The sequence below is a fragment of the Mytilus edulis genome, chromosome 13, assembly GCF_963676685.1.
Source record: "Mytilus edulis chromosome 13, xbMytEdul2.2, whole genome shotgun sequence".
Taxonomy (NCBI): domain Eukaryota; kingdom Metazoa; phylum Mollusca; class Bivalvia; order Mytilida; family Mytilidae; genus Mytilus; species Mytilus edulis.
This window is the reverse complement of record NC_092356.1, coordinates 1,301,840-1,329,454: the sequence shown is the minus strand read 5'-3', so window position 1 is coordinate 1,329,454 and position 27,615 is coordinate 1,301,840. Positions and strand designations below refer to the sequence as shown.

The 27,615-nt window shown below is 32.0% G+C and overlaps 2 protein-coding genes across 3 annotated transcripts; one reads left to right on the top strand and one right to left on the bottom strand.

Annotated features, from left to right (window-relative positions):
- The first annotated feature begins 5,906 nt into the window (after positions 1-5,906).
- LOC139502332 (putative ATP-dependent DNA helicase Q1) lies at positions 5,907-9,445 on the top strand. The gene is made up of 3 exons (XM_071291780.1): positions 5,907-6,979; positions 7,580-7,721; positions 8,853-9,445. The coding sequence occupies exons 1-3, from the start codon at positions 6,044-6,046 to the stop codon at positions 9,425-9,427; spliced, it is 1,653 nt and encodes a 550-aa protein (XP_071147881.1). The 5' UTR covers positions 5,907-6,043; the 3' UTR covers positions 9,428-9,445.
- LOC139502331 (uncharacterized) lies at positions 8,488-17,041 on the bottom strand. Of its 2 annotated transcripts, XR_011658792.1 has the most exons (6): positions 16,316-17,041; positions 15,061-15,751; positions 13,226-13,302; positions 11,321-12,407; positions 9,962-10,763; positions 8,488-9,912 (listed from the first exon to the last, which is right to left on the bottom strand). XR_011658792.1 is itself a non-coding variant. In XM_071291778.1 (5 exons), exons 3-5 carry the CDS (start codon positions 13,256-13,258, stop codon positions 10,021-10,023), a joined length of 1,863 nt encoding a protein of 620 aa, XP_071147879.1. In that variant the 5' UTR covers positions 13,259-13,302; positions 15,061-15,751; positions 16,316-17,041; the 3' UTR covers positions 9,397-10,020. The 2 variants fall into 2 exon arrangements, 1 of the variants encoding a protein (XP_071147879.1); XM_071291778.1 differs by having other exon boundaries at positions 9,397-10,763.
- Positions 17,042-27,615: the final 10,574 nt, after the last annotated feature.

The window sequence follows — 27,615 nt, the reverse complement described above, 5'->3', positions numbered from 1 at the left end:
TTTGAAGTTGTATTTCTGTCTCATTGACATTGTTATTTTTGTTGTTAGATTTCTGTCTCATTGACATTGCTATTTTTGTTGTTAGATTTCTGTCCGATTGACATTTTTATTTTTGTTGTTAGATATCTGTCTCATTGACATTGTTATTTTTGTTGTTAGATTTCTGTCTCATTGACATTGTTATTTTTGTTGTTACATTTCTGTCCGATTGACATTTTTATTTTTGTTGTTAGATTTCTGTCTCATTGACATTGTTATTTTTGTTGTTAGATTTCTGTCTCATTGACATTGTTATTTTTGTTTTTAGATTTCTGTCTCATTGACATTGTTATTTTTGTTTTTAGATTTCTGTCTCATTGACATTGTTATTTTTGTAGTTGTCGTTCTGTCTCATTGACATTGTTATTTTTGTTGTTAGATTTCTGTCTCATTGACATTGTTATTTTTGTTGTTAGATTTCTGTCTCATTGACATTGCTATTTTTGTAGTTGGGTTTCTGTCTCATTGACATATGCCTCATATCTCCTTTTATTTATGCTGCACTTAATTTTCCGTGTGCTCAAAATGGCTGATAAAAAAAGTTTTATCATTTAACTCTGATAGCAGTACCAGATTTTCTTTGGATCAAATCTAGAGAGTCGATTTGTATTGTTTTCGGATTAACGTCCCGTGGCAAATACTTCATGCATATTAAAGCTCTTGTTTTAGAAAATCTTCTATGACACTTTTTTGTGGTGTTTTCTTAATAATGGAAGAACCAATTTTCTAGAGACGCACCAACGCACCTGCTTCAATAGTGTTTTTTTTTTTTTGGGGGGGGGGGGGGGTGTTAAGTGAACAACAAAAAATTTAATACCCACACAATTTACGAAAAATAACGCAAATGTCCTTGCACGTACTACGTAAGTTTTACTAATTTTCTGAAGACAAATTAACATGAGCGCAAACTTTAAGAAGAGGAAAGGAAAAAATAAACTCCCCTTCTTTCGTGATTATATATTTTTATTTCAACATTAGATTCTTTTTTTTAATTTTTTTTATACTCTAAAAGAGCCGTTTTTTATCTGCAATTGTCTTCTTTTGTAATATTCTGTCCCAGGGTAATGACTTTTACCGCTTCTTCAGAAGTGTTTTAACATTCGGGTTTCCTTTAACACTGCAGTGTAAACCGATTTGTCAGTTCCTATCTCTGTATGTTTAATTCTCTTTATACGATTTATTGCATTGCCTTCCTCTCTGCATGGTCAACTAAGTGGATTGTTTCTTCACAGTTCCGTTAATTCTGGTACCATTCTAACATCAACTTTGTATTACGACTTTCCCCCCCCAACACGAAATGGTTATTCCCATGTGACTCTAACTTTGACTAAAGACAGACTTGCAGTTGTAATCGTTTACGATGGAATTATGCATTCTGTTTGTCTGTTGTCGATACAAGAAGGTGTGAATGGAGGTTTTCAATTAGAGAATAAGGGACAAAAAAATGTAAAGAATAGAGAATAATGGACATATAAAGGTATGAGGAATACAGAAAACTGCCCTAAAAAATTAAATTATACAGAAATGAAGGAGCCCCATCCAGACCCTCATACTACACTGAGATATAAAATGTACAGTCAACTACTCTGTTTACCCTAATACTACACTGAGATATAGAATGTAGTAATCTACTCTATTTACCCTCATACCACACTGAGATATAAAATATACAATCATCTACTCTGTTTACCCTAATACCACACTGAGATATAAAATGTACAATCATCTACTCTGTTTACCCTAATACCACACTGAGATATAAAATGCACAATCATCTACTCTATTTACCCTCATACCACACTGCGATATAAAATGTACAGTCAACTACTCTGTTTACCCTCATACTACAATGAGATATAAAATGTACAGTCATCTACTCTGTTTACCCTCATACTACACTGAGATATAAAATGTACAGTCATCTACTCTGTTTACCCTCATACTACACTGAGATATAAAATGTACAGTCATCTACTCTGTTTACCCTCATACCACACTGCAATATAAAATGTACAGTCAACTACTCTGTTTACCCTCATACTACACTGAGATATAAAATGTAGTCATCTACTCTGTTTACCCTCATACTACACTGAGATATAAAATGTACAGTCATCTACTCTGTTTACACTCATACTACACTGAGATATAAAATGTAGTCATCTACTCTGTTTACCCTCATACTACACTGAGATATAAAATGTACAGTCATCTACTTTGTTTACCCTCATACTACACTGAGATATAAAATGTACAGTCATCTACTCTGTTTACCCTCATACCACACTGCGATATAAAATGTTCAGTCATCTACTCTGTTTACCCTCATACCACACTGATATATAAAATGTAGTCAACTACTCTATTTACACTCATACTACACTGAGATATAAAATGTAGTCATCTGCTCTGTTTACCCTCATACTACACTGAGATATAAAATGTACAGTCATCTACTTTGTTTACCCTCATACTACACTGATATATAAAATGTAGTCATCTGCTCTGTTTACCCTAATACCACACTGAGATATAAAATGTAGTCATCTAATCTGTTTACCCTCATACCACACTGAGATATAAAATGTACAGTCAACTACTCTGTGTACCATCATACTACACTGAGATATAAAATGTAGTCATCTACTCTGTTTACACTCATACTACACGTGATATAAAATGTAGTCATCTCATCTGTTTACCCTCATACCACACTGAGACATAAAATGTAGTCATCTAATCTGTTTACCCTCATACCACACTGAGATATAAAATGTACAGTCAACTACTCTGTGTACCATCATACTACACTGAGATATAAAATGTAGTCATCTACAGATGGGTGCGGTCCTAACCTTGACAAAATTTAACTTAGAGTTAACTTGTTGACTGCTTTCTAAGTTAACTTGAGAATTTTTAAGCAGTCAAGCAAGTTAACTTCGTCGTAGGTGGACCAGACCTACGGTCTGCTTTTTTAGGACTGCTGCAGACCTATCGACAAGTCTGCTCCAAACCAGACCTGTGGACAAGTCTGCTTTTGACCAGTCCTGAGGATAGGTCTGCCCCAGACCAGACCTGTGGACAAGTCTGCTTTTGACTAGTCCTGAGAACAGGTCTACCTCAGACCAGACCTGTGGACAGGTCTGCTCCTGGCCAGACCTGGGGACAGGTCTGCTTTTGACCAGACCTGTGGACAAGTCTGCTATTGACCAGACCTGAGGACAGGTCTGCTTATGACAGTTTATCGTTATAAGAGTTTTCATATCAGACTTGAACTTTAATTAAAATACGTAAACAACATTCGCATTGTTTTTCCACAGATATCATTTATTATTTACTCGCTAGACTTTACTAGATATTATACAAATTCTCTTTTTTTTATTTGATATACATGTATTCTTAAATGAATAGAAAAAAATGCCTATACAATCACATAGAGTGGTTTTTTTTATTAGAAGGCGGATAGAAAGGTTGTCCAACGCTTCGGAGCAATATTCACGGGATATCAACAACATTGTCGACGTTGCTTCGTTCCCCGTATTTTACCTGTCCCTTCCTTAATTTTACTTTATGCATAAATTTGTACATGCATGGATATTTCATTGTTATTCAACTTGTTTGCATTGGATTAACTATTCTATTTTCCGCAGAATATTCTAACAGAAATTGTAGAGTGTCCGTAAGCATACGGTGTGGTATTAAAAACTATCAACAATCTCGTCAAATTCGTCAGATTGATCAAGAGATTTGTCTTTGCCGATTAATTGAGATATGGGACGTCCCAGAATTATACTCAATACACACTTTAATGAAATAGTTGCCACTTGAGGTTTGACTATAAGCAAAATCAATCAACCGACATAATAGATAAACAGTATACTATTCCCAGAAGAGAACCTTTTTTTTTATTAAATCATTGTAATTATAACTAGCTATAGGGTAGTATTTACAAATGAATACACCTTAATATTGCTATTTGTCCGCCATTGCTGGATATCACACAGGTTCCCGTAAAATTTGGATGTCATCAAACAAAATATCTGACGCCACAATTGAAAAGTGATTGTTGTATGATTCAACGTAGGAAGGCGTCCAAGAAAAAAATAAAAATAGCCTTGCCAGACGTCATAATTATTTGGACAATAATCAGACATGTCAGTGTTGGTACTTTGATGATGCGGCATAATAGTTTTGTTTTACACACCATCATGAACTAATATATATGTAGTGACTGTTATTTTGAATAAAGAGATGAAATGCTGACTTTCTCATGTTATGCAGAATTTTTGTTGGATTTATATAGTTTACCAATATTATTGATTACATGTACATTTATGGTCCTACTAAAAACTCCTGATATCAAAAACATTGCTGATCAACTATGCAGGTATATAGATTTACAATTTAAAGTTCACATATGGTCAGTTTTGGTCGATGCAGTCAAATACTTTTGTTTTAAATCAGCATGGAGGTATCAAAACTACTGAAATTTTGTAACATATTTCAATATTTTGAGTAAAAGGAGGACATGCTGGTATCTTAAATTTATGCGAACAAAACTTTGTTGTTATTATATTGCAATATTGCTGTTGATTATAATTATACATTGAATCCCAACATTAAAAATATGGCTGATTAACTATGCTGGTATATAGATTTACAATTTAAAGTTCACATATGGTCAGTTTTGGTCAATGCGGTCAAATAATTTTGTTGTACAAGTAAGCTTGAGGTATGAAAACTACTGAAAATTTGTTACGTATCAGTATTTTGAGTAAAAAGAGGACATGGCACCCTAAATTTATGCGAATAAATTTTTTTTCTTATTATATTGGAATATTGCTGTTCATTGTATTATACATTGATTCCTGACATAAAAAATATGGCTGATTTACTATGCGGGTATATAGATTTACAAATTAAAGTGCACATATGGTCAGTTTTTGTCAATGCGGTCAAATAATTTTGTTGTACAAGTAAGCTTGAGGTATGGAAACTACTGAAAATTTGTTACGTGTCAGTATTTTTATTTTGAGTAAAAAGATGACATGCTGGCACCTCACCCTAAATTTATGCGAACAAAAATTTGTTCTTATTATATTGGAATATTGCTGTTCATTGTATTATACATTGAATCATGACATAAAAAATATGGCTGATTTACTATGCGGGTATATAGATTTACAAATTAAAGTGCACATTTGGTCAATGCGGTCAAAAAATGTTGTTGTACAAGTCAGCATGAGGTATCAAAACTACTGAAATTTTGTTACGTATCAGTATTTTGAGTAAAAAGAGGACATGCTGGCACCCTAAATTTATGTGAACAAAAAATTGTTCTTATTATAATGGAATATTGCTGTCCATTGTATTACACATTGAATCCTGACATAAAAAATATGGCTGATTTACTATGCGAGTATATAGATTTACAAATTAAAGTGCACATTTGGACAATGCGGTCAAAAAATGTTGTTGTACAAGTCAGCATGAGGTATCAAAACTACTGAAATTTTGTTACGTATCAGTATTTTGAGTAAAACATGTAAAAAGAGGACATGCTGGCACCCTAAATTTATGTGAACAAAAATTTGTTCTTATTACATTGGAATATTGCTGTCCATTGTATATCACATTGAACAGTCAGAGCTCAGACATAAACAAGTCGATTATTGTTTTTGACTTTAATAAGTCGAAACATGTATTTATATAAAAATGTAGTTTCAATTTTAGACTTATCTAAGTCAGAAAATGACAGACTTGTTTAGGTCTATTTATGTTGGTGAAAAAACTTAATGTTACTTTGTGGCCAAACTACACCACCTATGACAGAAAAAGCCTGTATGAGAGTTCACAAGGACTTAACTGGCCACCCGCTGATTGATACTTCGACACAAACAACGGGTCAGTGGTAAATTGATATCGGCTGATTAGACCATCGCATTGGTCAATTGATTTTTCAGTGACTCTAGAGATATTCCGATACGTAGCGTCCTAGATAAACATGGCTGACTTTGAAAAGAAAATTAGACTCGTGAATGAAATAAAGTTAGTTTTGGCAACCATTAACAAATTAAGGGGTACTGAATTTAGAATTTTGAAACCAGCTCAGTTTCTGTGTATCAGGGAAGCGTTGATTCGGGACACATTAGCCGTTCTACCAACAGGATATGGAAAATCATTAATATTTGAGACACTGCCGTATTTCAGAAATTCATCTATTCTGGTAATTTCGCCGCTGAATTCTATCATAGAGGAACAGTTAGTTCGCTATGGAGATAAGGCTGTACATTTGAACTCAGATATTGTACGTTGCTTAAAAACTGGTGTATTATCTGAGACTTGTCAAGCTGACATTGAAAAATTGAAAAGTTGCAGTTTTTCTTACATCTTGGGTCACCCAGAACAGTTTATTGACAAAGCTGTGTTTGGACTTTTTAAGTCAGAGAAATGGCAGAGTAAAATCTCTCATATAGTTGTGGATGAAGCACACTGTGTAGTTCAATGGGGTCATGGATTCAGGGAAAAATTCACTGAACTTGTAAAACTGAGGTCAATGTTTCCAAATGCAAAAATTTTGGCTTTGACTGCAACTGCTACAACCAAAATGCAAAATGAAATAAGAAAACAGCTTGGAATGAAGAGCGCATTGACTGTCCAATCATCAATGAACCGACCAAATATAAAATTGTCATTAGTCAAAAGACCAGCTGGATGTGGTGGAAAAAACACTGTCCAGGAATCTTATGATTTTATCTATCAACCATTAGTTGATGAACTACGGGCAGACAAGTCAAGTTTTGAAAGGACAATAGTTTATTCAAAAATAAATTGGTGTGGCTATGGTTATGAAGAAGTGGTCAGGCCGTTGAAAAATGGAGACAAAGAGGACAATATTGAGAAATGTGTTGCCCAGTTTCACAGCCCATGTACATCAGAGGTAAATGTCTTATACGTTTCTTTGGTGTCAATTTCTTTTGTCCCATATCATCAAAATAAGAAATAAGAAGTTATAAAACATTTAAATTGCTAAAATATATTTCTTTTCCAGGTTCCATTTATGCATGTACATGTATGTTCAGGGTCTGTCCAGTCATCCAATGTATCACACCATTAATTTTAAAACAAGATTTTAAATCAAATATGACAAATCAAAATTACTTTCAAGGCTGACCCGTAAAAGTATAATTCTATATGGCTATAGTTTCATGTACATTGTGAGATTTAAAATGAACGGCAGCTCTGTCAAGCCTGTCTGTATGGTGTACATTTTTGTACCACACCATCAACAATTTTGAAACTGAACCAGATCATTTACAACAAACATGTAACTGTACTGTTACTCATTTAGTCTGAGATTAAGAGTTGTCACTTCAGCAATCATACTATTTTTTTTGTTTTTATATTGTAAATACAGGTATATAAAAATACAGGTATATAATATTGCATCGGTCTGACAATGTACATGTACCCATAATTTTTTTTGGTGTTATTGTAATATGATAAATTTTCAAATATTTCTATTTTTTCAATTTTCTAGATGAAGAGCAAAGTTTTGAGCGACATGGCAAGTCCTGGAAGTGACCTTAAACTGCTTTTTGCAACCGAAGCCTTTAGTATGGGAACAGATTCACCATATGTTAGAAGGGTTATTCATGCTGGAGTTCCAAAAACACTAGAAAGTATGTTTCAAATACAATTGCAAATTAAGTAGTCTATAATAAGATATAAAATTTCACTGATCACTTGAGGATGAGGCCGTTCGTTTTCTCGTTTGAATTGTTTTACATTGTCTTATCGGGGCCTTTTATAGCTGACTATGCGGTATGGGCTTTGCTCATTGTTGAAGGCTGTACTGTGACCTATAGTTGTTAATGTCTATGTCATTTTGGTCTTTTGTGGATAGTTGTCTCATTGGCAATCATACTACATCTTCTTTTGTATATTCATTGAAAATTGGATTTTGTCCTTTTACTATATTGCTTTCAGATATCATACCGAACCAAAAAAAGCCTCATTTTTGACCTGTACACTTCAATAAAAATGAAAACAAACAGACAAGTAACTTGCATATTATAGTTTTTTAATATATATATATATATATAATTTAAAAGTAAAAAACACAAAAAATCACATCAAAAATCGAACATTGTTTCTGTTAGCGCTTTCACCGCATCTCCAGCGGTTCATCAGACAGAATTGTTATCGTTAATAGTAACGACTTGTGACGTTACGTTATAGTAACGACTTGTGACGTTACGTTATAGTAACGTCATGCGGTAGTTGTATATATCTTACGGACAATTCTGTCTGATGAACCGCTGGAGATGCGGTGAAAGCGCTAACAGAAACAATGTTCGATTTATGATGTGATTTTTTGTGTTTTTTACTTTTAAATTATAGTTTCTGTACCAAGGACTTTTTATTTATCAAAATATATATATATATATATACATGAATGTATTTCAAAACATCATAATTCAGTGGTATAAAAAAAAAACAATAAATAATAAACAAATATATATATACAATGTCTATACATATGTACAATTAAATTCATCAATTTATACACACAAAAAAAATAAATTAAATACTGTAATACAGTATTGGAATGTCCATTTATCAAATTTTGTATGTTTTGTACAAAAATCTACCAGTAAAAACCCTTGTTAACTTTTCAAAATTTGGAATGTTCTTAATTGAAATTAACCTTTATATATGTTCATGTGTGTTATACATATGTTTTTACATGTATGCAAACATAAACAATGATAGATATAAACAATAAACATGTTAATTTATTTTCATTTCAGTATACATACAAGAAATAGGTAGAGCTGGAAGAGATGGTAAATCATCAACAGCTATTTTGTATTATAACAAGTCTGATATTTCACAAGCTGTTCCTGGTATGACAGATGGAATGCGAGACTATTGCAATTCAAAAACTTGTCGACGTGCCTATTTATGTGAACATTTTGGTTGTGAATTCAGTGAAATGAATTTCAAGCATGAATGTTGTGATTTATGTGAAATGGAATGCACATGTAATCAGTGTTCTGAAACAAAAAGTGAAATTCCAAGTGAAATGGAACAAACAGACAATACCATTGATGTGCCACAATCTGCTACTGATGATGGTTTAAAAAGTTCAATATTAGCAACTGTTATCGACTATTTTGAATCCGAAAACGAATGTCTTAACATGCCAAATGCAGCAATTTATACAGGTCTCACCAAAGAGCTTGCAAATTGGATATCTGAGAACTATCAAGCCTACCTTTCTGGTACCATAATACTAGAACAATATCCTAAAATTGGTCCAGAAATTGTAGAAAATATTTCAATCATTATTCAAAGTATTGTGCTAAACAATTCAAATTATTAAAATCTTAATTAATCATCATTAAATATATTATTGTTCTTTGCAGACCACCAGATATGGTTTTAGGCTTAATCAATTTGATTTGTATCTCTTTTCAATTCATGCACTAATGCTGGGCGGAAAAATGTTAAGGTGATCAAAAGTTTTTTTTCTGCATTGAATAAAGAAATGTCAAGTCATAGTATAAAGAATAGAACTGGGGAATGTGTCAAAGAGTCATCGACCAAACCAAAATATACAAAGTCAACCAATACAACTATAGGGACCAAAAAGAATATTGTAATTGAAACTATAGCATATATATGTACAGTAGCTGCAGTGCGGAAACGTGACTCTGAACCCCACACTGAGGAATAAACCTTATTTATTTAGATAACTTTTTAGAAAAAAATGATTTGAAAAAGAGAGAATCTTGGATAAACAAAAGAAATTTTATCACATTTAAAAAAACATGTAGATCGATTCTTTATATCGTTATATCTATATATCTATATACATTTATATACAACTCGTCTAAACATCAACCCAACTATGTACATTACATGCATATTGATAACAAATTAAAAAATATTAAAGTTAGCATGATGAGTAGAGAATTAATTTCCGAGTTCAGTAGCATGTTTGTATACATTGCTTTCTATCCAAGAATGAAAATGATGCACATCCAAAAGCTTGTCCATTCTACTAGATATTGTTTTAAATGAGTCATGAGATCTGCCTGCTGTAAAAGTGAAAGGATTTACATTTTGCAGGTCGAATATTATGTCCAATTCATCCTTGATGGAATCAATGCTGGAATGTTTTTTACAACGAATGATTACTCCTGAAGTTTTGTCAAAATTTTCAGCAATATCTTTTATTGCTGGAAGAGCACTTGTTCTTGTCGTTATGTTTTTATCGGTCTTATTTGAAAACATGTGTTTGATGTTGCGTTTTACGGACTTCACAATGTACTCCATTTGTAAATCACATGGTATATGGCTGTCTATTTTCCCTTTAGTGTTAACGAAGAGTCCATAAAACTCTTCATGTGCCTCCTGCTCTGACAATATGCACAACTGATGCACCAATAATCTTAAAATTTCATATGCATACTTGGACAAGTTGTTGTTTGCCTTGAAATGTATCATGCAAACTTTCAATAGTCTTAGACCACGTTCCCTATCTGGCAGTTTACAAAGATCCAGTATTGCCTTGAACTGTAACCCAAGTTCAAGACATAAATGTCCATAATTTTTCACTTTGTCTTCTTGTGGTGTTTGTGATTTCTGTGCCTTTTTAATCACATAGGACCGTCTCTTTCCATTACTCAGTTGAATTGGAATGACAACACCATCAACTGAAATGATAAAATTATTTGTAAAATACATTTGTGAAATTTATTAAAGGGGCATGTTCACCTATTTGACACAAATTATCATATAAGATTTTTAACAATCATAATACACAATGTTAAACATTTATCCAAATTATAAAAAAAAGTGTAAAATAATCAATTTACATTGAATTTTGTTTTTCTCTTCCTATTCTGAGTTTTTTTTTATCTTCACAACATTGCAATTGAATGAGAATAAACATGATAAATTGATTTTAAATAATCATAATTCCTATTCAGAATATTGTTTAACTTTTTATTCAACATTTAATTATTTTTTTTTATTTCTCAAAATATTTGTTTCTGATAACCATGTTAACCTTTAGCCCATTTTGTTGACTGATAAATTAATGTGATTAAATATTAAAATTATATCAGAATTTCACTATAAGAAGCTACAAAATTTATAATGTACCATTGATTTCAAATAAAACCTTAAATGCTCAAATTAAGAAGTATGGAAACAAACTCAATTTCTCGATTTCTGTAAACTTTTTATGTATATTAATGATTTAACATACCTTCAACATTATCCTCTTGGTTTTGTTTGTTCTCTTTATCCCACACATAGATTTCAACAATTTGTTGGAACATATCCATCACCCATTCCTTCTTTTGGTTCTCTGTACAAACATTGTCAGGTAATGCATTTTTTCTTGGTGCAGAAAACAGACTTTCCATATCAAAAAAATGTGTAATGGCCTCAACAATATATGCATCTGTGAATGACACAATAAAGTCCTTATCTGCATCAAAATGATCATTCACATTTGGGTTCAAATTGGTTCTTAGAACCCTATTTGCTTCACATTTTAGTGTGCCTTGTTCCTGCAGTCCTTCCTCACTGTACAAACGTTTGAAGATCAGTTTTACATAGTTCATTTGCATATGAAATAATTCAAAAGTTATTGGAGAAAGATGTTCAAATCTATTGGATGGTGTGGCAGCTCCTGATCTTAATCTTTTTGCTCCAGAATACCGCTCACGCGTCAACTGGTCACCCCCACAATGAACGTGCGTATTGTTGTTAAAATCCAATCCAGCTTTTTCATAGGTGTCACTTAGGAAATTTTCATAATAGTCCATAATCTGAACAACATCATCATATTTCTGTTTATTCAAATGGAGCACGGGTAAAGGAACAACCTTGTTTTTCTTCTTCAACTGCTCACTATATTGACCAACAATCTGTTTTGTAATTAATTTTTCAAAAATCTTAAAGTAGGGAATATGTTTGAAGGCAACATGAAGCATATGTATGGCATATTCCTCCTTGATATGCTTCCATTCATCCGACGAAGGAAGAAAAAGCTGATGGTCTACTTCATAGAAAAGTTTTTGAGGTTTAATTCTGCTTATATTTTCAAAAGATAGGGTCTGAACAATCACAGCGGATCCAAAAGCATGATGCATTTTACCATGGTTGTCTTGCCTCTCGTCGTGAACATTTGTCTTCCAATTAATGTTGTCTCCTACCAAGCGAATCCTTTTCTCATCTTTCAGAGCATCAATGACAGCGGAGTTGAAATTTCCAGAAAATTTGTCCAATATGGTCAAACCATGACCATAGCTCAAACAGACACCTATAGGTTGCAATCTGTCAAATACCTGTTGATGAGAAATTCACTAGTTAAAATGATTTTGTACCAATGAAAACAACTAAACTTGACAACATTTTTTATATTCATTCTATTTGCACAGGTGAATAGGCTGTTTTAACAACAGGCGCTTGTGGAGTGTACCTCCCCCGTTTTTATTTTTTGTGTCTACTATTTTTTATTTGAAAATATTCCTTCATATTTAAACTTATTTTAACTTATTCAAAGTCTTCTTACTCTCGGGGGCATATCCAGCCATTTAAAAAAGGGGGAACCTAACCCAGGACAAAGGGTGGGTTCCAACTACATGTCCCCATTCAAATAGATTGATTTTCCAGAAAAAAAGGGGGGGTCCAACCTCCAGACCCCTCCCCCCTGAATCCGTGCCTGACTCTTTATATCAATGCAATTTAACCGTTTCTTTGTATGTCATATACGTTGCACCTCTTTTCTTATTTTCCATAACCTACATGTACTTCTGTATTACAGTGTATAAATCTTGTGTTCACCCATTCCACATTAAAACAATAGTCATTTTTAAAACATGTTTAATTCCATTATGTACATGATGTACATTACATGTATTTTGTTTGTAAAGCTTCAGTTAAAAATAATTGACATACTCAAATTACCTTTGACATTTATTGTCCTATCAGAATAAAAATATAATTCATGGTTGCCAACTTGTTTCATTTAGTTAGTGTAAATAAAAAAAACAGCATAAAAATGCCTCCTATTATGTACAATATACCCAAAAATGATGGCTACATGACCTTGAATTATTGCTAAAATAATATTTTACTGCATTCAATTTACAAAAATACATACTTCTTCGACTGCTGTTGCATTTCTTCGATTCATGCTTGAATGAATAAAACTTCAATTTTCATACATGCATTCAGTTCCTGAAAAATAATCAGCATACTGGAGAATGTTACATGCAATGCTGTTAACAATGGTTAATGTGCAAATCAACGGGAAAAATTATTAAAAATGTGTAAGCACGATGGTTCAAACCAAATAATCTTGTGCTTGTGTTGTGTGTTATCTGCTTTCCACATATTTGTGCAAGCAAACAAATATTGGCAAACATAAATGAACTCTCAAAAGTCAGATACAACATGAACATGTCACATGATGTACATGAAGGGAAAACAAATATATGTATGCTTTCAAGTTGGACCTTTTATTCTGCATTGTAATATTTAATTTCTTATCAGGAAACCTAATTATTTCTGAATTTACAGTTTTATATATCATATGATATCATTTTTTACAATAGTAATTTTTAATAGAGCCTTTCATAGCTTGACCTGTAATTGCTTTAGCTTTTATATTAAGTCTTCGAATTAAGCATTAGACCACCAGCCTCTAGCATGTGAAAATCTTTCTGTCTTGTTGATTTTTGTGAATTTTGTAATACAATCTTGAGAAAAATGTGGAGAAAAATGAATTTGGTCCTTGAAATGCCAAAACCACAATTTATGACTGTATATTTTAAATTGTTTACTACTTTAGCTTAGGTCTTTGAAGGAATGTTGTTGCATTGGCAATCATATACCACATCTTCTTATGTTTTAATATTGCCATAACATACATGTAAATGTACATACTCATGATACTGAGATTGATAACTTTAAGAGACATTGTGTCAGTCATCAGTCTTAAGCCAAGGACAGACATACAAAAACCAGGTGTGATCTCATGCTGTCTTTTAATTAACGTTACCTGAATCAAGCTACATCATGTACATGTGTCGGAACATGATATTTGTTTTAAATATATATGCCATACATGAATAAATTACTTAACAGATAAACTGTTACATGTGTTAGATAACATAACCATGATAACTATAAACCTTGTTTACAATTATGTAGTATTAGAAATTTTGCTTCTTTCACAGGTACTCACGAATACTATGCAAACATTTTTCCAAAGGGGAGAAAGAAAAATATTATTTATATGAAATTTTTTTAAAAATAAAATTGAGCTTTTTCTGTCTATTTTTCTTCATCATATATTTGTACGTGTACGTAGGTACATTTTTAAAATGATAATTCTAATTTTCTGTCATGACTAGTACTTACTGTTGAGCATACATGTATACGTACATATACATGTATTTTACATATATATGAATGTAATCCTCTGATAAAAATTATTAATTAGGAGAGTTAAAACATTTCAAAAGGGAATGGGTTAAATTTTCAAGCAGGTTCACATACAAAACTATATAAAAAAAACTGAAAAAAAGGTTTGTTTATCAGCTTTTTACCCAACCTAATGTCCAAATTACATGTACATACAATTTTGACTTGACAAAAGAAAGAAATTGTATTTCAAAATTTCAGAACTCAACATGCTCACTTTGTTCGAATATTATTGAATTTTGATTTCGTGTAAGATTGATATTTTATACATGTATGTGTGTTACTGAAATAGAGTAGTCATCACACATTATATACATGTACATGAGTATGTCAGACTGCTGCATGTTAATGTACATGTACAATGTACTTGAGAACATGTCATTTGTGCATATATATATACATGAATTTGGTACATGTAAGTCACTGAGTTGTTAAACAAACATTTTTTTTTAACCATTCAATTAAAATCAACAAGCTATATATACATCATGTATATAGCAAAAAAATTACCTTTTGATCACACAGGTTGTCAAACAGGTTGATGCTTATAACTCTCTGCACCTTACTCAGTTCATGATTTCTGCCCTGTGCAAGAACGGAATACAAAAATCCAATTCTTGGAGTTAGAGATGCAACTCGTTCTACTTTAGTCTTTTGTTCCAAACTGTCAGGGACTAAAAATGCCAGCAAAACATCAACAAGAAGAGGGAATTCTGTCACTGCCTCATTTACAATACTGTCCCAAGTAAACTGTTTTAAGTCTTTAAAATCCTTTGTCATTAATGTGCTTATTTTTCCATGCTTTCTGTTTTTCAATATTTTGTGTTCTTTTGACAACTCGGATAACAGTTCTTCTTTCACAAGAGTTTTAATTTCAGCAAATTGTAATATGGTGTTGACCAAAGTTTTCCGTGATCTTGTAGGCAAAACAGAAATAACAGTTGAGAATTCCTCAGAAGACAAAATGTCACAAATTTCTGGTTGTTGAAATAATTTCTTGTGTATTAAATCGTTATTTTCTGTTGTTTTCAATGATGATTCAGAAGGTTTTTTTTTCTTTCTGGAACATGCTTTCTTTCTGTTGAATTTCTCTGAAGCACTGCTTGCATAGTTGTGCTCTTGAAGTGGCAACTCATCATCATGTTTTTTGCTTAAAATTAACTCTGAACCTCTGTTTTCTGGTTTTGGAGTTGATGTTATACTGTAATTTAAATTAAAAAATACATATAAATAATAAGGTACAATATCAATTTAAAATATTCAGATACATGTACACACATGATTCAGACATGACAGGTCATGCAGTTATTAAAAAAATGTACATGTATATAAAAAAAATATTTTCTGTATTAGGTACAAATAACATAAATAATGCAATGTGGTATGAGTAACAATGACACAACTCTCCATCCAAGACGCAATGTATTAAAAGTTAGCAATTATAAGTACCAGAAAACAGAGGAGCCTTAAAAAAATTTGCTCACACCGAACAGCAAGCTACATGTACATTGTATAAAGTTAACATGAATGACTGAATTACACCATTATTATTCCAATAACACTTGTACTGACGGAATAAGACTCAGAACTTTAATATTAACACATAGTGTACATTGTATTGGTGACTTTTAAACATTGATTAAAAGGGCACCAATTTAAATGAACAGGAAATTCAAGGGTTTAAAGTTTGAGGGGCAGGACAGTCCCCTTTTCTTATGAGGGATAATATAGATGCAAAACTGTAATATTAAAGAATTGAACTTACCATTTACTTTGCACTGTACATTTTGTACTTTTGTTGATGTCTGCTATGGTGTCAGGGGTTGTACTATAACTCTGGAAACTTGGTTTTGGAAGAATAGGAGTTAATAATGTAACGTATCCAGAATCTGAAGAGTTAGAAAAACTCAGCCTAGGAGTTGTTGGGATAACATTCAGCACATAACTGTCATTTTCTTTATCCTCTGTACTTATGCTGCATGTTCCACTATCTGAAGTATTTGGGAAAAGTTCAGTTTTCGCTCTAACTTCTATTGACTCACTCCGTCTTTTTGTGGCCTTAGATAAATGTTCTGACATGCAACGTTTACCACCTACTAGATCTAACTTTTCATTACATTTTGCACGAAATTCTGAAACTTGTTTGTCTATACTCAGTAGCTTTCTTTCACAGTTTCTACAAACGACACCTTCTAAAACATCTATTTCGCCGTATTTAAGAAGCAATGTTGACAAATTTTTCTTAAGACCAGCATCAGAATTTAGGTGTCTCCAAGTCGATCCATTTGGTAAATCAACAATCTTGCATACAGTACATATATTCTTTCCAATTTTACGAGGAGTCATTATTACTTGTTCGGCGCCATTTTCAATGTTTATAACTATCAACTCTCGCAATTAACGAGAGATAACGGTACAGCCTTAATCGTGGCTGTCTTATATTAGCGCTGACCTGTTGTCTGTGTAGATAAGATTAAAACAACAGCAGGGGTCCAGTCAACACAAGGACTTGAGCTATCTATATTTAATTATCTAATTGAACATCCATACTAAACACAGATGTTTTACCTCATTAAGTGTGATTCCAGGTGGTTGCATTGTAAGATTAATTAACATTATCTCCGATTTTTTAGACTCTCATTCATATTTTTCTTTAGAAGACAAAGCATTGGCTTTCAATGTTGTCATTATTTGATTTAGATGCATGACCTCCTTATAAATATGCGTGGGTCTTGAAGTTAACCAATTTTGATCACTCATCGACTTGTAGGAGTCAATATTTGCAACTTTTTGATTCTGGTCAATTATTTCTTCTTTAACAATATTGGACTTATTCAAGTCGTATTTTGTCTTACATTAAAGGGAGACAAATCCTAAAACTTACAAATCTAGACCTCTATAAGTCAAAAGCAGATTCAGACTTATTTGTGTCTGAGCTCTGACTGTTGAATCCTGACATAAAAAATATGGCTGATTTACTATGCGGGTATATAGATTTACAAATTAAAGTGCACATATGTTCAGTTTTGGTCAATGCGGTCAAATAATTTTGTTGTACAAGTAAGCTTGAGGTATGAAAACTACTGAAAATTTGTTATGTATCAGTATTTTGAGTAAAAAGAGGACATGCTGGCACCCCAAATTTATGTGAACAAAAAGTTGTTCTTATTATATTGGAATATTGCTGTTCATTGTATTATACATTGATTCCTGACATAAAAAAATATGGCTGATTTACTATGTGGGTATATAGATTTACAAATTAAAGTGCACATATGGTCAGTTTTGGTCAATGCGGTCAAATAATTTTGTTGTACAAGTAAGCTTGAGGTATGGAAACTACTGAAAATTTGTTACGTGTCAGTATTTTTATTTTGAGTAAAAAGTTGACATGCTGGCACCTCACCCTAAATTTATGCGAACAAAAATTTGTTCTTATTATATTGGAATATTGCTGTTCATTGTATTATACATTGAATCCTGACATACAAAATATGGCTGATTTACTATGCGGGTATATAGAATTACAAATTAAAGTGCACATTTGGTCAATGCGGTCAAAAAATGTTGTTGTACAAGTCAGCATGAGGTATCAAAACTACTGAAATTTTGTTACGTATCAGTATTTTGAGTAAAAAGAGGACATGCTGGCACCCTAAATTTATGTGAACAAAAATTTGTTCTTATTATATTGGAATATTGCTGTCCATTGTATTACACATTGAATCCTGACATAAAAAATATGGCTGATTTACTATGCGGGTATATAGAATTACAAATTAAAGTGCACATATGGTCAGTTTTGGTCAATGCGGTCAAATAATTTTGTTGTACAAGTAAGCTTGAGGTATGAAAACTACTGAAAATTTGTTACGTATCAGTATTTTGAGTAAAAAGAGGACATGCTGGCACCCCAAATTTATGTGAACAAAAAGTTGTTCTTATTATATTGGAATATTGCTGTTCATTGTATTATTCATTGAATCCTGACATAAAAAATATGGCTGATTTACTATGCGGGTATATAGATTTACAAATTAAAGTGCACATATGGTCAGTTTTGGTCAATGCGGTCAAATAATTTTGTTGTTCAAGTAAGCTTGAGGTATGAAAACTACTGAAATTTTGTTACGTATCAGTATTTTGAGTAAAAAGAGGACATGCTGGCACCCTAAATTTATGTGAACAAAAATTTGTTCTTATTATATTGGAATATTGCTGTCCATTGTATTACACATTGAATCCTGACATAAAAAATATGGCTGATTTACTATGACGGTATATAGATTTACAAATTAAAGTGCACATTTGGACAATGCGGTCAAAAAATGTTGTTGTACAAGTCAGCATGAGGTATCAAAACTACTGAAATTTTGTTACGTATCAGTATTTTTAGTAAAAAGAGGACATGCTGGCACCCTAAATTTATGTGAACAAAAATTTGTTCTTATTATATTGGAATATTGCTGTCCATTGTATTACACATTGAATCCTGACATAAAAAATATGGCTGATTTACTATGCGGGTATATAGATTTACAAATTAAAGTGCACATATGGTCAGTTTTGGTCAATGCGGTCAAATAATTTTGTTGTACAAGTAAGCTTGAGGTATGAAAACTACTGAAAATTTGTTACGTATCAGTATTTTGAGTAAAAAGAGGACATGCTGGCACCCCAAATTTATGTGAACAAAAAGTTGTTCTTATTATATTGGAATATTGCTGTTCATTGTATTATTCATTGAATCCTGACATAAAAAATATGGCTGATTTACTATGCGGGTATATAGATTTACAAATTAAAGTGCACATATGGTCAGTTTTGGTCAATGCGATCAAATAATTTTGTTGTACAAGTAAGCTTGAGGTATCAAAACTACTGAAATTTTGTAACGTATCAGTATTTTGAGTAAAAAGAGAACATGCTGGCACTCTAAATTTATGCGAACAAGAATTTGTTCTTATGATATTGCAATATTGCTATGCATTGTATCATACATTGAATCCTGACATAAAAAATATGGCTGATTTACAATGATAACGGGCACTGAATATATATTCCAATACCTATCAAATTCAACCATATTTGCACTTTATTTATATGTATATCTATGAAAGGACGTATTTTAGAGGAAAGCATCACATGACTACAAATTTTTTTTCGCATAAATTTAGGGTGCCAGCATGTCCTCCTTTTATTCAAAATATTGATGCATAAAAAAATTTATTTACATTTAGATACCTCATGCTGACTTGTACAACACAATTATTTGACCGCGTTGACCAAAACTGACCATATGTGCACTTTTATTTATAAATCTATATACCTGCATAGTAAATCAGCCATATTTTTTCAAATTTTTGTTCGCATAAATTTAGGGTACCAGCATGTCCTCCTTTTATTCAAAATTTTGATACGTAAAAAAATTTCAGTAGTTTTGATACCTCATACTGACTTGTACAACAAAATTATTTGACTGCATCAACTAAAACTGACCATATGTGCACTTTAATTTGTAAATTCATATACCAGCAAAGTAAATCAGCCATATTTGTTATGTCAGCATTCAATGTATATTACAATGTACAGCAATATTGCTATACAATAACAACAATTTTTTGTTTGCATCAATTTAGGGTGCCAGCATATGTCCTCCTTTTATTCAAAATATTGATACGTAACAAAATTTCAGTAGTTTTGATACCTCTTGCTGACTTGTGCAACAAAATTATTTGACCGTGTTGACCAAAACTGACCATGTGTGCACTTTTTTTTATAAATCTATATACCCGCATAGTAAATCAGCCATATTTTTTCAAATTTCTGTTGGCATAAATTTAGGGTACCAGCATGTCCTCCTTTTATTCAAAATTTTGATACGTAACAAAATTTCAGTAGTTTTGATACCTCATACTGGCTTGTACAACAAAATTATTTGACTGCATCAACTAAAACTGACCATATGTGCACTTTAATTTGTAAATCTATATACCAGCATAGTAAATCAGCCATATTTGTTAGGTCAGGATTCAATGTATATTACAATGGACAGCAATATTGCTATACAATAACAACAATTTTTTGTTTGCATCAATTTAGGGTGCCAGCATATGTCCTCCTTTTATTCAAAATATTGATACGTAACAAAATTTCAGTAGTTTTGATACCTCTTGCTGACTTGTGCAACAAAATTATTTGACCGTGTTGACCAAAACTGACCATGTGTGCACTTATTTTTATAAATCTATATACCCGCATAGTAAATCAGCCATATTTTTTCAAATTTTTGTTCGCATAAAAATAGGGTGCAAGCATGTCCTCCTTTTATTCAAAACTTTGATACGTAACAAAATTTCAGTAGTTTTGATACCTCATATTTATATGTACAACAAAATTATTTGACTGCATCAACTAAAACTGACCATATGTGCACTTTAATTTGTAAATCTATATACCAGCATAGTAAATCAGCCATATTTGTTATGTCAGGATTTAATGTACATTGTATATTACAATGGACAACAATATTGCTGTACAATAACAACAATTTTTTGTTTGCATAAATTTAGGGTGCCAGCATATGTCCTCCTTTTATTCAAAATATTGATACGTAACAAAATTTCAGTAGTTTTGATACCTCTTGCTGACTTGTGCAACAAAATTATTTGACCGTGTTGACCAAAACTGACCATGTGAGCACTTTTAATCATAAATCTATATACCAGCATACTAAATCAGCAAATTTTTTCAAATTTTTGTTTGCATAAATTTAGGGTGCCTTCATGTCCTCCTTTTATTCAAAATTTTGATACGTAACAAAATTTCAGTAGTTTTGATACCTCATGCTGACTTGTACAAAAAAATTATTTGACTGCATCAACTAAAACTGACAATTTGTGCACTTTAATTTCTAAATCTATATACCAGCATAGTTATTCAGCCATAATTTTTATGTCAGGATTCAATGTATAATACAATGGACAGCAATATGGTAATACAATAACAACAAATTTTTGTTCGCATAAATTAAGGGTGACAGCATGTCATCCTTTTATTCAAAATATTAATACATAACAAAATTACAGTAGTTTTGATACCTCATGCTGACTTGTCCGACAAAATTATTTGACCGCATCAACTTAAACTGACCATATGTGCACTTTAATTTGTAAATCTATATACCCGCATAGTAAATCAGCCATATTTTTTTATGTCAGGATTCAATGTATAATACAATGGACAGCAATATTGCAATACAATAACAACAAATTTGTGTTCGTATAAATTTAAGGTGCCAGCATGTCCTCCTTTAATTCAAAATATTGATACGTAACAAAATTTCAGTAGTTTTGATACCTCATGCTGACCATGCTGACTTGCACAACAAAATTATTTGACCGCATCAACTAAAACTGACCATATGTACACTTTAATTTGTAAAGTTATATACCTGTATAGTAAATCAGCCATATTTTTGTGTTAGGATTCAATGTACAATACAATGGACAGCAATATTGCAATACAATAACAACAAATTTGTGTTCACATACATTTAGGGTGCTAGACTGTCCTCCTTTTATTCAAAATATTGATACGTATCAAAATTACAGTGTTTTGATACCTCATGCTGACTTGTACAACAAAGTATTTTGAGCGCTTCCACCAAAACTGACCATATGTTCACTTAAATTTGAAAATCTATATACCATATATACCCGCATAGTAATTCAGCCATATTTTTTTATGTCAGGATTCAATGTATAATACAATGGATTGTAATAGGGCAATACAATAACCAGCTGATAACAACAATTTTTTGTTTCGCTTAAATTTAGGGTGCCAGGATGTCCTCCTTATATTCAAAATATTGATACGTAACAAAATTTCAATAGTTTTGATACCTCATGCTGACTTGTACAATGAAATAATTTGACCGCATTGACCAAGACCAAAACTGACCATACGTGCACTCTAATTTGTAAATCTATATGCCAGCATAATAAATCAGCCATGTTTTTTATGTCACGATTCAATGTATAATACAACGGACAGCTATATTGCAATACAATAACAACATAAACAACAAATTTTTGATCGCATAAATTTAGGGTGCCAGCATGTCCTCCTTTTATTCAAAATATTGATACGTAACAAAATTTCAGTAGTTTTGATACCTCATGCTGACTTGTACAACAAAATGATTTGACCGCATTGACAAAAACTGACCATATGTGCACTTTAATTTGTAAATCTATATACCATGTATACCCGCATAGTAAATAAGCCATATGTTTTATGCCAGGATTCAATGTATGATACAATGGACAGCAGTATTGCAATACAATAACAACAAATTTGTGTTCGTTTAAATTTAGGGTGCCAGCATGTCCTCCTTTTATTCAAAATATTGATACGTAACAAAATTTCAGTAGATTTGATACCTCATGCTGACTTATACAACAAAATTATTTGACTGCATCGACCAAAAACTGACCTGCATATGTGCACTTTAATTTAAAAATCTATATACATGTATATTCGCATAGTAAATCAGCCATATTTTTGATGTCTGGATTCAATGTTTAAAATAAATGACCGCTGTTGGGATGGCGCCTAATTATGTCTTCTCCTGGCACTCCTGTGAACATGTTAGTAGGACGGCAAATGTAAGCAATAAGGAAAACAATTAATGCAATTTTTTTCCCGCATTCATTGAGAATGTCAGTGTTTCATCTCTGTATTCATAATATTGAACAGTCACTAGGGTGTGTAAAACGAAACTATTAGGCCGCATCATCCAAGTACATGTACTAACACTGACATGTCTGAATTCATTTGTGATTTTTAATAAAAATTGTATTTGAGGTTCTCTTCTGGTAATAGTACACTGTTAATCTATTATGTCGGTTGATTGATTTTGTTTGTAGTTAAACGTCAAGTGACAACTATTTCATTCATGTGCACAAATCTCTCTCTTCTTGGGAAGAACAATGCGAATGTTGTTTATACATATTTTAATAAAGCTCAAGTCTGATATGAAAAGTCGCAAAAACGATAACATTTCATACGCAGACATGTCCCCAGGTCTGGTCAATAACAGACTTGTCCACAGGTCTGGTCAGAAGCAGACCTGTCCACAGGTCTGGTCAGGAGCAGACCTGTCCACAGCTCTGGTCAGGAGCAGACCTGTCCACAGGTCTGGTCTGGGGCAGACCTGTCCTCAGGACTGGTCAAAAGCAGACTTGTCCATAGGTCTGGTCTGGAACAGACCCGTCGATAGGTCTGCAGCAGTCATAAAAAAGCGGACCGTAGGTCTGGTCCACCGTAGACGAAGTTAACTTGCTGGTCTGCTTAAAAATTCTCAAGTTAACTTAAAAAGCAGTCAACAAGTTAACTCTAAGTTAACTTTTGTCAAGGTTAGGACCGCACCAATCTGTACATGTACTAAACCTTATTCACTGTGGAAGTCTTGATAATATCCAAATAATGAACATGACTCAGCTGCTCACACTTCAATAGCAAGTGACATCATCCCTAGGTTTTTGATGGGTTGTGTCTGTCTTTAGTTTTTTTATGTTGTGTATCAACAGTGTAGTTTTACTCTTTTGTTTTTTGTTATGGCTTCGTCAATTTATGTTTGAGCATGATTGTCCTTTTGGTATACATGGTATATTAAGGGAATTATAAACATGACAACATAAATCATGTAAAATGTATAGAAAGTCACAGAATTTAAATTGTTTACATTTCTTTTTATATTTAAGACCTTTGGTTTTTGTGTTTAAATGGTTTTACACTTGTAATTTTTGGGGCCCTTGATGAGTCGTCTCATTGGCACTCCTAATCATACCACATCTTCTTATCTCTATAAACATATTTATAACATATTTGTTACATACAAATTGGTTTTGCTTACATGTACATGTAATAGTCGCAGACTTGCCCTCGTCATAACCCAAACAGGGGCATATACAAAATTTACCAAATAAATGTACCCGTCATCGGTCAGGGGTGTTACTTAAACAAGTAATTTGTTTAATTACTTATATAGGTATTTTTTTATTTTAAAAATAATAAAATTACTTATTTCTAGAGTTACTTTAAATTTAAATAGAAGCATGGACTAAATGTAGTTTTCGTGAATTTTTTCATCATTTAATATCATAAAATTAAGTACTTATTTGATGTGATAGGAGTATAGAGATTGACGAGGGTTACTTTGGAAATAATGACAAAATTATCATGATTATGAATTTTCATTTTTATTTGAAAGAACTAGAAATCACAATTATTTAAGGAACATCTGTAATTTTTTAGATAACAAATACTAAAATAAAAAACTTCAACTCTGACCTAATTTACAAGTACAAATCTATTTATATCAGTCTACATTCAAAATTTTGGATGAAAATGATAATTCTATAGTCTCAAGAGACAAATTTTTACTCAGAAGCGTCAGTATGAAAGATAAGTGTGTCAGAAAAATAAGTGTTTCAGTAGGATTAGATTTTATATTAAATTAGAAAAATAACCAGATCGATGACTGTGAAAATTTGTTTAAGTTGCATGTAGTAAAATATGTATTATCGGAAACCTATAAAAATGATATTCAGAACAGTTACTTATGTAAGTAGTATTTGAAATGGCCACATTTTCAACATTACTTGAATAGGTAATTTTAATAGTTACTTGTCTAAAATAATGCCCCTGACTGGTCATGTTGTCACAAATAGGTTTTAAAATATATATACAATATATGTACAATGTTTTGTAACGTCTTAATGTGTTGAGACAGAAAAAAAAGGGCCAATATCATGAAAATGGAAAAAGCTGTATTTGTTCATGGGCTAATCATGCTAATACGGGACGTTCATGTCTGGTTTTCAATTTTCTTAAAATCATTTAATAAAAGTGTTATGAACTAGCTGATTCTGTATTGGCCCTGTTATAGATTATCGATCAGCTGTATTGGCCCTATGTCAGGACCAACACAGAATCAGCCAGTTGATAACGTTATAAAATGGACCTACAAAGACTTATTTTAAAGAACCACATTTTGATATATATACATGTATGTACCTTTCATTTCATCCCCATTGTCTGTACTTGACTCACTTCCTAGACAAACTGAAACTATGCCACCATCATCATCTTCATACTTGAAATTAAAGTTGCCTTAATAATTTCAAGTTATTAATTTATGTCAATTATACCTCGTGTTTATCTTAATTGTTAAACCTTTTCAATTAAAAAAAAAATGTACATTGCAGTATTGTTTAAAAAATGAAAGTATCTGATTTCAATTTTTTTGTAATTGCAAATGATATATGAAAATATATTTTTTTGTCTTGTGATTTCTTAACATGAAATTCTTCTGTATATCAATGATTTCCACAATATTCATATCTCATTTAAAAATATCCTCTTTTGCATTGGATTATATTTATTTAACATAGGACTGTAGTATCAATATTTACCAAGTGTGCTGAAATAGTGATTTTTGTTTATAGTCCAGTAATGATTTTGTTCACTCAAGTGTTTATTTATCTATTTTATTCATGTTATGGCATATATGCCGCAGACCTGCTGCAAACTCCTTATTTTTATAAAAAATGTTTGCGGCAAGCTAGCTGCAAATACGCTGCAAGCTTGCGGCAAATGTTTGCAGGGAGGTCTTTATTTCAGTAAGGGTAGTGACTGTTTAATATTATGAATACAGAGATGAAACGCTGACATTCTCAATTTGATGCGGGGAAAAAAAATATTTTCCTTATTGCTTACATTTGCCGTCCGACTAACATGTTCACAGGAGTGCCAGGAGAAGACATAAAGGCGCCATCACAACAGTGGTCATATATTTTATACATTGAATCAAGAAATAAAAAATATGGCTGATTTACTATGCGGATATATATAGATTTTTAAATTAAAGTGCACATATGCAGGTAAGTTTTTGGTCGATGCGGTCAAATAATTTTGTTATATAAGTCAGCATGAGGTATCAAAACTACTGAAATTTTGTTACGTATCAATATTTTGAATAAAAGGAGGACATGCTGACATCCTAAATTAATGCGAACAAAAATTTGTTGTTATTATATTGCAATATTAATGTAAATTGTATTATATATTGAATCCTGACATATAAATATGGCTGATTTACTTTATTAGTATACATGGTATATATATAAACAAATTAAAGTGCACATATGGTCAGTTTTGGTCAATGCAGTAAAATGATTTTGTTGTACAAGTCAGCCTGAGGTATAAAAACTACTGAAATGTTGTTACGTATCAATATTTTGAATAAAAGGAGGACATGCTGGCACCCTAAATTTATGCGAACAAAAATTTGTTGTTATTGTATTGCAACATTGCTGTCCATTGTATTGTACATTGAATTCTAACACAAAAATATGGCTGATTTACTTTATGGGTATACATGGTATATAGATTAACAAATTAAAGTGCACATATGGTCAGTTTTGGTCAATGCGGTCAAATAATTTTGTTGTACAAGTCAGCATGAGGTATCAAAACTACTGAAATTTTGTTACGGATCAACATTTTGAATAAAAGGAGGACATGCTGGCACCCTCAATTTATGTGAACAAAAATTTGTTGTTATTGTATTGCAATATTGCTGTCCATTGTATTGTACATTGAATTCTAACACAAACATATGGCTGATTTACTATGCGGGTATACATGGTATATAGATTAACAAATTAAAGTGCACATATGGTCAGTTTTGGTCAATGCGATCAAAATATTTTGTTGTACAAGTCAGCCTGAGGTATCAAAACTACTGAAATTTTGTTACGTATCAATATTTTGAATAAAAAGAGGACATGCTGGCACCCTAAATTTATGCAAACAAACATTTGTTGTTATTGTATTGCAACATTGCTGTCCATTGTATTGTACATTGAATTCTAACACAAAAATATGGCTGTTTTACTTTATGGGTATACATGGTATATAGATTAACAAATTAAAGTGCACATATGGTCAGTTTTGGTCAATGCGGTCAAATCATTTTGTTGTACAAGTCAACATGAG

What these genes read in the sequence shown, in the direction of transcription:
- LOC139502332 (XM_071291780.1), top strand. Translation starts at nt 6,044, where the DNA reads ATGGCTGACTTTGAAAAGAAAATTAGACTCGTGAATGAAATAAAGTTA. An exon ending in ACAGCCCATGTACATCAGAG is followed by an intron (nt 6,980 to 7,579) that starts GTAAATGTCTTA and finishes TCAATTTTCTAG; the next exon opens with ATGAAGAGCAAAGTTTTGAG. An exon ending in AGTTCCAAAAACACTAGAAA is followed by an intron (nt 7,722 to 8,852) that starts GTATGTTTCAAA and finishes TTTTCATTTCAG; the next exon opens with TATACATACAAGAAATAGGT.
- LOC139502331 (XM_071291778.1), bottom strand. Translation starts at nt 13,258, where the DNA reads ATGAATCGAAGAAATGCAACAGCAGTCGAAGAA. An exon ending in ATGCAACAGCAGTCGAAGAA is followed by an intron (nt 12,408 to 13,225) that starts GTATGTATTTTT and finishes TCTCATCAACAG; the next exon opens with GTATTTGACAGATTGCAACC. An exon ending in CCAAGAGGATAATGTTGAAG is followed by an intron (nt 10,764 to 11,320) that starts GTATGTTAAATC and finishes TTATCATTTCAG; the next exon opens with TTGATGGTGTTGTCATTCCA.